General features: G+C 33.1%; 1 protein-coding gene across 1 annotated transcript in view; it reads right to left on the reverse strand.

Moving 5' to 3' along the window:
• Positions 1–12,683, reverse strand: part of LOC124361282 (putative bifunctional UDP-N-acetylglucosamine transferase and deubiquitinase ALG13) — a 55,676-nt gene extending 42,993 nt beyond the window's left edge. Inside the window, exons 1-2 of the mRNA XM_046815330.1 lie at positions 12,522–12,683; positions 2,491–2,574 (exon numbers count right to left, since the gene is read on the reverse strand). Of these exons, the coding sequence (XP_046671286.1) occupies positions 2,491–2,574; positions 12,522–12,608 (171 nt within the window). The 5' untranslated portion in view covers positions 12,609–12,683. The remainder of the gene's footprint in view (positions 1–2,490; positions 2,575–12,521) is intronic.
• Positions 12,684–12,968: the final 285 nt, after the last annotated feature.

The raw sequence follows: 12,968 nt of genomic DNA on the forward strand, positions 1-12,968 counted from the left end.
GCAATAAAAAACCATACAGCAGGTTTGCTGGCAGTAGGACCCACGATTGCACCTTGTGGCACACCATTGGATATCTCCATCTCCAGGCAGTATTCTTCTGTATCTTTCAAAACCTTTCTGTTCCTGAAGTACCATAGAGCGCTGGTACTCTTTGATTCCTCGATCCTTTAATAACCTAAGAATTTTCTGCCAGGAAGCGCTCTTAAAAGCATTCTGTTTATCCAAAGTTATGACTGCCAGGGGTGTTATCGGGATTACTGCAGGCGGCACGAAGGGTGCTCTCGAATTTGTTGCGGGATTACTAGTCAAAGGGTTAAGCAGCAATATTTCTGAGTCTCCATCCACATCAGCCTTCCAGTTCCCTCCTGTAATGACTCCTCAGTTTGTTTTGTTTAACAATAACAAACAAATTAACAATTTGTTTTAAGTGCATTGGCATACAAGAGGCTCTGAGATACTTTACTTGTATTTACATTAATTTGAAGCAGTTTCATCACCCTTTTCCTCTTTTAGTTGTTTGTGCCTTGGAGATGATCATTTCTGCATTGCAATTTTTGTGACCTCCTTACAGCATTTTATGCAGAATGCTCAAATTTGTCAGGTCCTTTACATTTTGTATGCCTTGCTTCCGGTTTCCCAGCATTTGAAACAAACACCGATTTTGATCTTCATGCAGCTTTACTCTAAACGAAACCCATCTGATTAGGACACTTTTCTTCCTTATCAGTCTGTGATCCATAATCTGGGAAAGTTTAACAGTTGCCTTGTGAGTTCCAGCAAAGGCCAGTTGCAGTGAGGTCACATCCATGTCTTTAGGTCTGGATTCTCCTGTCCAAGCTCTGCTATTCTTTTTTAGCAGTCTCCCCATCAAGGTCACTGATGTGAAGAACACCCTTCATTTGTCCCCTCATCTTGACATCTAGTTCTGGGACTTTATCTGCTACTATCTTACACAACCTTTCTGCAGTCCTCTTGTTTCCTTTTAATCAGATCAGTAGCTCTTTGTTTGAATGCTGTATTGAAGTTACTTTTGCATTGCCTAATAGCTGTACTGGTTTTACTCTTTCTTTTACTGCCTTAAGGATTTCGGAGTAGGTTTTGCCTTCTTTGCTAACCACTATGAGAGTTTCTAGTCTAGCATAAGAAAATTTCTTTCTACTCTTGACCTCTTCCCATCTCCCTCCTTTCTCATCATTCACCTGTTATTCTTGGCTCTATCCTTCATAGATGGATGATTGGCTTTTTTAGGATCCGATCCACTAGAGATCTTGTTCCTCTTCTTTAAAAGCAGATTTAATCTAACTTGACTACCTCCACAACAGAATTCTGAAATCTTCCGTATTTTAATAACATCAGCATCTTCTGGCACCGCCATACTTAAACTCATTCTTGACTTCTCCTCGGCTATCTTATGATGGCATTGCTATATGTACTTGTATTCTGATCAGGCCTTAAGCCAATCAACATTAGAATACACAGATTCACCATCTTATCCTCTTCTTGCCCTTCGACCTATACTGAGTCTGTACTCTCGACCATCAGAACACCTTGGCATGATACCTTATTCCCTTTTAGTCCTGGTATCTGAGAACAAAGATTTCATTCCAGCTGGCTCCCAGTATATTTTTCATAGCTTACAAATACCACCCTGGTATCATCTGCATAGTTTTGTGCTGCTCTAAGCATTTTCGGGCCAGTCTGCCCCCATTAGCTGATTGATTTGGGTATCACTCATACCTTCAACAATTCTACTTTGAATCTCTTCAGCTATGGGTTCAGATTGCCTTTGGTATGATATGTCCTCTTGACTATTACCAGAAACCTGTTTTTGTAGGAACTGTACAGCAATATACATAACCTCTTTCACCTCCTACTCCATCGCCTGTTATATAACTTCCTTGCATTTATCCATCTAACTGTCATCAGAGTCTGCAAATCTCCCCCAGCCTTCTTGATTTCTCGTTTCTCATCAGCTGCAGTATTTGAATTGCTGGGAAACAAGGAGTGACCACTGCAATAAAATGGGAAATTCCGACAGTAAACAAATGTACACACATGCCACTAGCCAACTTATGTGCACACAAATATTAAAGTTGAAAAGTGGACAAAAGTTGAGATTAAACAGACTAATCTATTCATAGGCATAGCTTAGACATTTTCATAAAAATATAAGACACAATAATGAAATGTCATATGACATCCTTACTCCTTTGGATGTCATACTACAGAAGACGTTTATACTCATTTTGTAAGTTTTCAAGCACTTCTTAAAAGATTGTCATATCTATTTTATTCAACAGAAAACAAGAAGGAACAACCATAATTTTTAATTTTTATATTAGCCAAACATTCACTTGTTCAAACCTTACACTGTTAAAATTAAATCATTAGGCCTATCTTAATATAAAATTCTTAAAAAATATTACTTTAAAAATTAACTTAATCAACTAAGATAGTTTTTAATGGACACTAAATGATGTATTCACTTACACTTGATAACAGTTCAGGATGGCGATGAGCATACTCTGCACATTGTCTTCTAACATCGAGGTGAAATGCCTGAGCTAGAAATATCTGTAAAAAGTACAATTTAATTTTTGTAATATCACAATACACAAGATGGATAAAAGATATGGAGCTCCAAAATTACTTTAAAAAAAAAAAATAATTACAGGATTATGCACACCCCACACATGCCTGCTCAATGTATATTACAACCTCATTATAAACAATACATGTATATAATATGTCTAAACTGAATAGGTTTATCATTAGTTGCAGAAGTTGAATTCTGAACTATAAAGAATATTAGCACTAATAAAAAAAAGTACTATGCACAACCTGGTGGCTACTTAGCACTTTTAGAGCAAAAGCACAAACTGTGTGTTCACTGGTTTTAGTTCATAATTGAGGCAGTCTAAGAAAAAAGGGCACATAAGCAAAATGTTATAAGAAATTTGAGTTTAAAGTTTACTTTCATGTAATAAGTCTTTTTGTCAATAATAAATGTAACATAACTGCAATATTAATGTAATTAGTATATTTGATTAACTTAACATCTGCCCTTTGAAACATTTTTAAATCATATAGTAAAGGAGATTTAACACAGTCTATATCTCTTTTACTTTTCTCACTGTGATTAATTAAAATGTGTGCAGCAATTTAAAATGCCGCCACTTGTGAAGTGTGTTCAGTGATAAGTTTTTTGTTGGCAAAAAATGGCCACACCAATGTTCATGATCATAGTTGTAGTTGTCAGCCTAGCCTAGTGACTGAAGATTTGATATTGAAAATCAATGGCAAAATTCGTGAAAATCCCCATTTTACAATGACTGAACTTTTGAAACATTTCCCACAAATTTCACAGAAGTTAATTTCTTGAAATTGTTATAGGGAAGCTTGGATACCACAAATATTGTGCCAGGTTGGTTCCAGAAATCCTTACGGAAGTATAACATAAAAGAAAGGCTTCAAAGTTGGGTACAGGGACGAGGGCCTGAAATCAATAAAGAAATGTTGACGTGAGAGGACTTCAAAGTTTTTAACGGAACGTTTCATCCAGTTTATTGAAAAAATAATAATATGTAAAATACTAAAGCAATATGTAGTTACCAGCTCTATTATGAATTTATATGTAAGCTAATTAAGTGTTTGTACCCAACTTTGAAGCCTTTCTTTTATGTTACACTTTTAAAAATCGTTCTGGCTAAAAAGGGCACATAACTGTCCAATTATTTTACAGACGAGGTGACTTCTCTGTACATACATTAATATAACCTTGTACACCAGATTTCCATACACTGAATACCTCACAGTTTTCATTATATATTTGAGAACACATAATGGGCCCATTACTTTACACCAAGTATTTTACAATGACATATTTCCCAATATTGTAACAATTCTGGATCCATTATTACTTCAAAAGGCACATTTTTTCTGCACAATACCATTGCATGTAATAGGGTTTCAGGTTTTCAATAACTTCAGCTTTGTTTAAAAATCTTCATATCAAACCAAAGTTCCTATCGCAATGCGAAAAGCCATGGCCACGAACCGTGAATAGCTGTATTATATGAGAGCTATTCAGAAAGTAACAGATGTTTTGAAATAAAAAATTAACCAACTGAAATAGGAACATTTTATTATATACATTTAAAAGCTACTGTTAGACTATTTTTCAACGTAATCCCCATTCAAATTGAGACATTTATCATAACGGACACAAAGTTTTCGATTCCAGCTTTGTAGAAATCTGCCGCCTTAGATCTTAACCACTGATTAATGCCAGAGTGAAGTTCACCATCTGAAATATTTCACAGTACCTCTCTGTGTCGATTGTTGATCCTCATTCTTGGAAATCAACCAGAATCACACCCTTAACCCTTTGCACTCCGACGTCCGAAATATCGGACATCGTTGTTTTGGCCAAAACCTCGGACGTCCGAAATGTCGGATGTTTGGTAAATCCTTTATACTGGCATTATAAATTATCCAAATGCGGTAAATTTGCGATATACGCAAGCTGGATAGTTGTTGTATGTAAAAACGTAGTAAACCTTTATACTCTATAGCGGTGATTTTGCAGTTTTACATTTTGTTGTAGAGGTTTGTCAACTTCACCATTTCATCAGCTGATTTGATCCCAACTTCAACAGCTGATCTCTTCATTGTTTTGTTTAGTCTGATAAGTTATTTCAGTCAAAAAGGTTATGTTGACGATCTGAGTGATATTTTTGTCAGTAACATATCAGATTCGGAATCATCTGACGATGCCAAAAGTAAAAGTGAGGGAGGTATTACGGTACTTTGGGATTACACCGACCACACCCAGACATGAATCGTTATTTGAAATTTTGCTTCTACTGATTACTAGATTAGCGTAGAACAATATAAAACAAGAATTGTCTTATTGCAAACCCCTTCCCATCCTCAGACAGAGGTCAAAGTCGAGCGGTCTAGTAGATAACGTGATTGCAGAGTCTCGCCACCCGTTCAGCAGGTGCGTCGCTTTGTTGCACTTCCGTGTTTTACCCCTACATTTCTCCAAACATAAAAATTCAACAAAAACAAACATTACCAAACAAAAACTAAACTCTTTATTGAAAAAACACACAAAACTTGTTTTTATTCTTGATCACACTCCGCCACCCAAAATGCGAGTGCCTCCGGCTATCAGCGCGCTGATGTCAACGAAAGAAAAAACATCCCTCGAGATAGTACCTATTAGTAAAATATCAAATTCTAGAGGTGCTGACCAGAAATATAAATTGAATTGTAATTGAAAGGCAATTATGTACCGTGCAAAAAACTTAAATAATCATGTGATGCCGCGCGGCCTGCCATAATCGGGATTCTCGAGAAAGATAAGATAACAGCGACAAAAATACCGATCACAATACCTGGAAATGCTTGTTGATTGATGGAATGTTAATTCTGTTACTCAACTACATCGTTTTATAACGTTCTAAGTTCATTGGAAAAAGTTTAATCGTTGGGGGCATATAACAGAATGTGACCACATTAACAATTGATAATCGTAAGTTTGTAATTTTGTAATTAAAGAGTTGTTTTCTCGTTCTATAATGTTTGTTTCTATAAATTTATATTTTTGTGTTCTTCATACTGGTGTGGTCAGTATAATCCCAAAGTACCGGTATTACGGGCATAAAAAGGTATAAAAAAGTAAATATTCAATCATTTGACAAATAACTCACTATTTGGGGAAATTGTCGGAAATTACAAAACTGCCTACAACATTTTTGTTTATAGAGGTAAGTTTATGAAATTTTATGTGCATGTTTAAAATTATGTATGGGACCTAGAAATAATAATAGTTTATATAATTTCAACGCAATTTTTTTCAGTTATAACAGCTAAAGTTAATTTTTGTAAAAAATGTTTTTTTTATAAGTAAAAAAAAGGTATTAAAAATAATGTAATTACAAATATATATTTTCTTACAATATAGAATTTTATGAGAAATAAAACAAAACCAAAATTATAACTCTATCTGCTAAAATAAAAAAGTTACAACTTTTTAACAAAACCTTTACAAAATTGATAAAATGGGCTCCGAGGTTTTCGTCAGTACTTGTTCAATAGAGGCCTCAGTTTTTGGTAGTGACCAAAAATTTTACTTTCGAGTGCAAAGGGTTAACATTCCAAAAAACAGTTGCCATAATATTTCTCACTGACAAGAGTTTGGAGACATTTCCTTGGCTTTTTTTGGAGAATGTGTGTGCCCCCATTCCATAGATTGCATTTTTGTTTCACGATTGACATGACTCACCAATGTTTCATCACCAGTAATGATGCGATCGAATGAAAGTTCGCTAACATGTTTGTCGTATTCATCAAGGAAAGTTAATTAAGGATGCATCAAGTATTTGTTTTTTTTTTATCTTCCGTAAGGATTTCTGGAACCAACCTGGCACAAAATTTGTGGTATCCAAACTTCCCTATAACAATTTCAAGAAATAAACTTCTGTGAAATTTGTGGGAAATGTTTCAAAAGTTCAGTCATTGTAAAATGGGGATTTTCACGAATTTTGCCATTGATTTTCAATATCAAATCTTCAGTCACTAGGCTAGGCTGACAACTACAACTATGATCATGAACATTGGTGCGGCCATTTTTAAAGTAAATACACCACTGCCTTACTCTTCCTTCACTCATTATTCCATTTCCATAAACATCACACAGTTGGCGATAGATTTAAATTGGTTTATGGTTTTTTGCCAACAAAAAACTTATCACTGAACACACTTCACAAGTGGCGGGATTTTCAATTGCTGCACACATTTTAATTAATCACAGTGAGAAAAGTAAAAGAGATACAGACCGTATGCAGCTACAGCTCGATGCGTACTGAATGGCAGTGTTTTGACAGCAAGATGGCGGTTGTAGCCCCGCCCACTGCCGCAGTATTCATAAACATCTGTTACTTTCTGGATAGCCCTTGTAGTAAACTTATTTGTTTTTGCCAAACAAGATGAAAATCCTGTGAGCATAAAATTCTGATTATGACTCTCCAACAGCATCAGATAGAAAGACTATATATTTATTCCAAGGAACTTTTCTATTTGCTTCTTTAGGCATTCACATAAAAATGATACAACTGAATTAGGATTTTTTTTGCCATCACATTCTGTAAAACAATAACAATAACTGGACCCATCGTTAAAAATATGTATATTGAAACAGTATAACCAAAAAATTCGCTTATAAAATTGAATATTACATTCAGTTTAGGAATAGCGAAATTTTGTGAATAGTCAAACTCTATGACTAAGTATAGAAAATCTTCGTGAGACTTTATAATCATCTCTTAGTTCTTTCCTTTTTTGCACTTTTCTCTTATGAAGAGAAAAAAAATTGTTTACAAGGATCATCAGGGTTATTTTTTTTAATTTTGCACTCTACACAAAAATCCCATATATCTGTCTTGGACCTACAACTAGTAAACAAAAATTTGGTTTTAAAATCCTCATAATAAGTTTGGGACTCATTTTTAAAGTTGTGTTGGTTTTTCTTTATAATTTTCCTTGAAGATCGCTTCTCGGCCTTATTCAAGGAAAATTATAAAGAAAAACCAACACAACTACATACAAGTCTTTAACATTATTTAGTAACATATTATCAATATATAACAAGTTGCTTTTGGAACTGTGAAAATGCGATTCATCATGAGGAATACTGAAAAGATTCTCTCCCATATGTGTAACTACTTCATTTTCTTAGGCCTATTGGCATGTAAACCATGCTTCTCTTCAAAATAATCATTGAGCAAAATCTTTTTCTGTACAATACGAAGGCGTTTTAACGAAACTTGGAACAGTTTCAGAATAAAATTACGGCAAGACTTTTGTTTTAGTGTCTCCTACAGATATGTGATATAACCAAATAATATGCTCTCAGGATTTTTTTGGATTTTGTTTATGTTTTTTTGTTCTCCTGGCGATTCCATACAATTGGTTAACATGGAATCTTATAGGCATTTAATTTGTCCATTGTAGAATGAGTTAAAAAGTTCAATTTTACTACCAAAAGGCAAATTTTAAAAACATTTCATTTTAAAAGTAAGTAATCAACCCGTGTTCTTTGGCAGTAACTGTTTCTCCAGCGAAGAAACACAACCTTCAGCACACTCATGTTTTGTTTTTATATTTTCACGTTACGTGTTCTTTTGTTTATGGATGATCTCTTTTGTGGCATACCATTCTCTCTACACTACTAGTTTCACTATCACTCATTTTCAAATACTTTTTAAATGTTAATAACAATCAAACTTAACATACAGAAAACAAGTAAACATTCAAAGAGCTCAGAACAACGAGGCAACTGCAGACAGCAAGTTTTTTTTTTTTTTGTGTGCAAATGTTCAGCTGTAGACTTCCACTAAAATAAACCTACCAACCTCATTTATTAAAATATCCCTAGGACATTTTCACCAGTTACAGACAAAAATATGGCGAAGCCATATAGCCGTTCTGCATAAAAAGGGCACATAAAGCTATGAGCCCTTTTTCCATTGACTGCCAAAATCTTTTAGAAAAATGCTACCAAAATAGCCAAAAGATTTAGAATTTATTACCCAATAAGAAGACTGTGTACACTGTGTAAAAATATGTCAGACATAATTATTTCAAAAATAAAGTAACAAATTAACTAAAAATACAGTAACTTTTTGATAGATCAATATAAAAACATTGCTTTACACAAAAAGACGACATTATGTGTTAAATAATAGCAATTCAAAAATTGTGTTTTACTAGCTTACTACAAATTTAGAAGTCAGTACAAAATTACAACAAATGTTGAATTACATAAATGTAATAATTAAATAATATTTATGTTAATATTTTTCAGAAAATTTTTTTACCAATAATTTGATCACATAGTATGGAATCTTCGCCTCCCATTGATACACAATACACATTGTTTATTTATCTTATCTGGTACCTGTGATGCTAAGCGATACATGTTGTTTATATATTTCATACAGTATCTTTGTTGCTAAGCGCTAATCTCAAAAACAGGTGAACCAATTTAACCAAACCTTTTTTTAATATTTGTTGAAGTCCGAGGAAGGTTTGTAGAAAGAGAAATATAGGAAAATTTTCCTAGAACACTTCTAAATTTTATAATAAATTATGATAATAATTCTGTTTCACAATACAAATTTAACTGACATTAAATAGCTGTTAAAACTTTTAAACATTCTTTGATGTTACAGCTGAAGTTCATCAGAGAGGCTGAAATATTTGTTAAAATTTTAATGTTATAAACTATAAAGTACACAGTGCTTGATCAGTAGTGGAATACAGGTAACACAAAGTTACCCTATAACTTTTATTTCAGATCGTGCTAATGACAAATCATTAATATCTAATGCATTGGAAATACACCTTAATGAAACAAAGTTGTGAATGTTTGCAAATAAAGTAATCAATATTGGTTGACTTCCTTCACATTGTTATATTGTATTTTCATTGTGATATCGGCTTTAAAAAAAGAACAGAGGAATAAACACAAACATTCTCCAACGAGCCATTATTTCCTAGAACTGTAGGTTGAAAAAACAGCAAAACTTCTATAACACTAAACCTACTATATACGATTATTTTGAAGTGTTGCATGAACTTAGAAAGGAATGCCCTCTTATATCAAGAGTACATGATTTCTGACCGTAGTAGACTTCTCAGTTCTATGTAGCCTATATATGTATATTTTCTTCTTCAGGACAATAAGGCAAACTCAGCTAAGGCACTGGAAATATCTTAAACCAAAAGAAGATTAAAAGTGCTGGAAGTATGCCTTTTTTTACTTAAGTAGATTTCTGAAACCTACATGAGTATATATTGTCTTGATCAGGACAAACTCAAATTTGACGCCATAAACACATTAGTCTAAAAGGAAATTCAAAAGGGCAAAAGGCCTTTTGACCGATGTAGGCTTATTAGACCTACATATATTTTCTTCATCAAGACAAAAAGGCAAATTATGGCACAGAAAATATCTTATACTGGAAGTAGATTACAAAAGAATAGAATATAATAGAATAGAAAAAGAATAGAACCATCCATCTACTAATCTATAAAAAAGATGGAAGTAAACCTTTTTTTTGATAATATAATTTCTGTATTTCACTAAACAGCTCATTTCAACACTATTTGCAGTGAAATATCAGACAGGTTTACCAACCATCTGAATAGTATAACAAAAATTCTGGTACTTTGGGATTATACCGACCACACCCAGAAATGAACCGTTATTTGACATTTTTCTTATACTGATTACTAGATTAGCGTAGAAAAATATTTCGTCAATATAAAAAAGGAATTGTCTTATCGCAAACCCCTCCCCATCCTCAGACAGAGATCAAAGTCAAGCGGTCTAGTAGATAACGTGATTGCAGAGTCTCGCCGCCCGTTCAGCTGGTGCGTCGCTTTGTTGTACTTCCGTGTTTTACCCCTACATTTCTCAAAATACAAAAATTCAACAAAAACAAACATTACCAAACAAAAACTAAACTCTTTATTGAAAAAAACGCACAAAACTTGTTTTTATTCTTGATCACACTTTGCCACCCAAAATGCGAGTGCCTCCGGCCATCAGCGCGGGCAAACCTTTGGTGCTGCCAAAGCCCGCGCTGATCTCAACGAAAGAAAAACATCCCTCGAGATAGTACCTATCAGTAAAATATCAAATTCTAGAGGAGCTGATCAGAAATATAAATTGAATTGTAATTGAAAGGCAATTATGTACCGTGCAAAAAACTTAAATAAATCATGTGATGCCGCGCGGCCTGCCGTAATCGGGATTCTTGAGAGAGATAAGATTACAGCGAAAACAATACCGATCACAATACCTGGAAATGCTTGTTGATTGATGGAATGTTAGTTCTGTTACTCAACTACATCGTTTTATAACTTTCTAAGTTCATTGGAAAAAGTTTAATCGTTGGGGGCATATAACAGAATGTGACCCCATTAACAATTGATAATCGTAAGTTTGTAAGTTTGTAATTAAAGAGTTGTTTTCTCGTTCTATAATGTTTGTTTCTATAAATTTATATTTTTGTGTTCTTCATACTGGTGTGGTCGGTATAATCCCAAAGTACCAAAATTCTCTACAAACAACCATAAAAAAACAGATTTTTATGAATTATTTTATGAAACTCAAGAAAAGTATAAAATATATATGGTATTTTTTAAATCAGTAAAAATTCTACTTTCTTTTGATTAAGTAAAAAATAGATCGTTATATTTAAAAAAAACATTGAATTCAACCTTACACTACCTGATTTCTGGTCTTGAAAATTTTGTATTTGTAATATTTAAAAAATAGGAAAAATTTCATGTAGATTTCATATAAAAAACTTTTTATTACCCAACCAATAATTAGCTTAACCACATTAAAGTGTTGGTCTTGTTATTTTGCACAAGTTTGTCCATTTCATCTTTACTGTATCTCCACAGTTTACAAGATTCATTCAGTGTGCACAAAATTTGGAACACACGGTATATACAACTTACTATATAGACTATTCTACTATCAAAATATGTCAGTTCCATGCTAAAATATATATAAAAACTGGTGCTATTTCTTATTTTATTTTAGTTATTCATCAAAACAAAAATAACTAGATATGAAATGGTGGACATTATAGAGAAAGAAACATTCAATTGGTAGACAACTAACCGTTTACATATATAAAAAATCCCCTATGCTTGAAAAAGGCACCATCTGTTTTAAATAGAACTACTCTTTTCAATTATGTAAGTAGTCATTCTATTTGAAATCAACATACTAAAATAAAAAATTGACATAACCACCTCAGAATTTAATGAAATTAGGTATGAAGGTTGTCTTTGTATAGATTAGGAAATGTTTTCCAAATATCTCAAACGGTGTATAAGTTACAGCTATGTAAAATTTCTCAAAATCCACCTAAAAATCCAACCAACTTAAATCACTATAGTTGCACTCCTAATTCAGCCACAGAGATGGTTACGGTGTAACTTTAGTCAGTATTAAAAGCTCTTTCTTTTGATCTTCGGCACAAAATACTTTGTTAACATTTTTTACATGAAATTAAAAATTTGAATATATGTTTCCAAAGATATCTTATTAAAATTTTTAAAAATCCTGTAAATAGTTTATATTTTTGGCAACTTATTCTCAAAGTTTCAAAGTGGGAGGAATGGTCAGATGCACAAAAGAAACCATAGATTTGTTATTAACTGGAAAGTTTAGGTATTTAGTTGTGTGAATACGTAAGTTAATCCTTTGAATTCATAGTAGTGAGGAATTTAAGAGCAACAAACACAGGTGGAGGAGCCATATTAGTCTCTTATTCATTAGTTGTTACCATAAAACATTTTTCTGAAACCTCAATTCTCTAATTAATTAACTCCCTAAACCTAAACCTCTCAGCTAATTATTACTTTTATTATGTTTTCATACTCCAAAGGCATAGAGTCTCTTTTTAATATAGTTGAGACGATGGACCTACCTGTTCAGAAACTGCTCGGTAAAGACATGAACCATCTTTAGCTGTGTGTTTTCTATAATAGCCTTGTGAATCTAACCACAAATCCATCTGGTCAGTTGGTTTTACCCATATTTTACTACGAGAAGCTGGTTCACGAAGAGGCTTGTTTGTTGATACCTGTAAAAACTGTAGCCTTAACCAAGGAAACCATGAAAAAATACAAATAACAGAAAAATACATTAACTATATAAAATAACAGTTGCTATTTCATCAACTGTTGATTTAGATTAATTCTGAAATGAAATAATCATGTTAAGTTATAGTTGAATTATCTATTATAACTGTACATAGTAAATAAGGATAGTAACTAATAATAGAAAAATATCAATAACTGTATCACATATGTTAAAGAGTAGCCAGCATGGAAATAGTCCAATAGGAACTGATCCGTCTGCATCCTCACTGTAC

This window comes from Homalodisca vitripennis, chromosome 4 (assembly GCF_021130785.1).
Source record: "Homalodisca vitripennis isolate AUS2020 chromosome 4, UT_GWSS_2.1, whole genome shotgun sequence".
NCBI classification, from domain to species: domain Eukaryota; kingdom Metazoa; phylum Arthropoda; class Insecta; order Hemiptera; family Cicadellidae; genus Homalodisca; species Homalodisca vitripennis.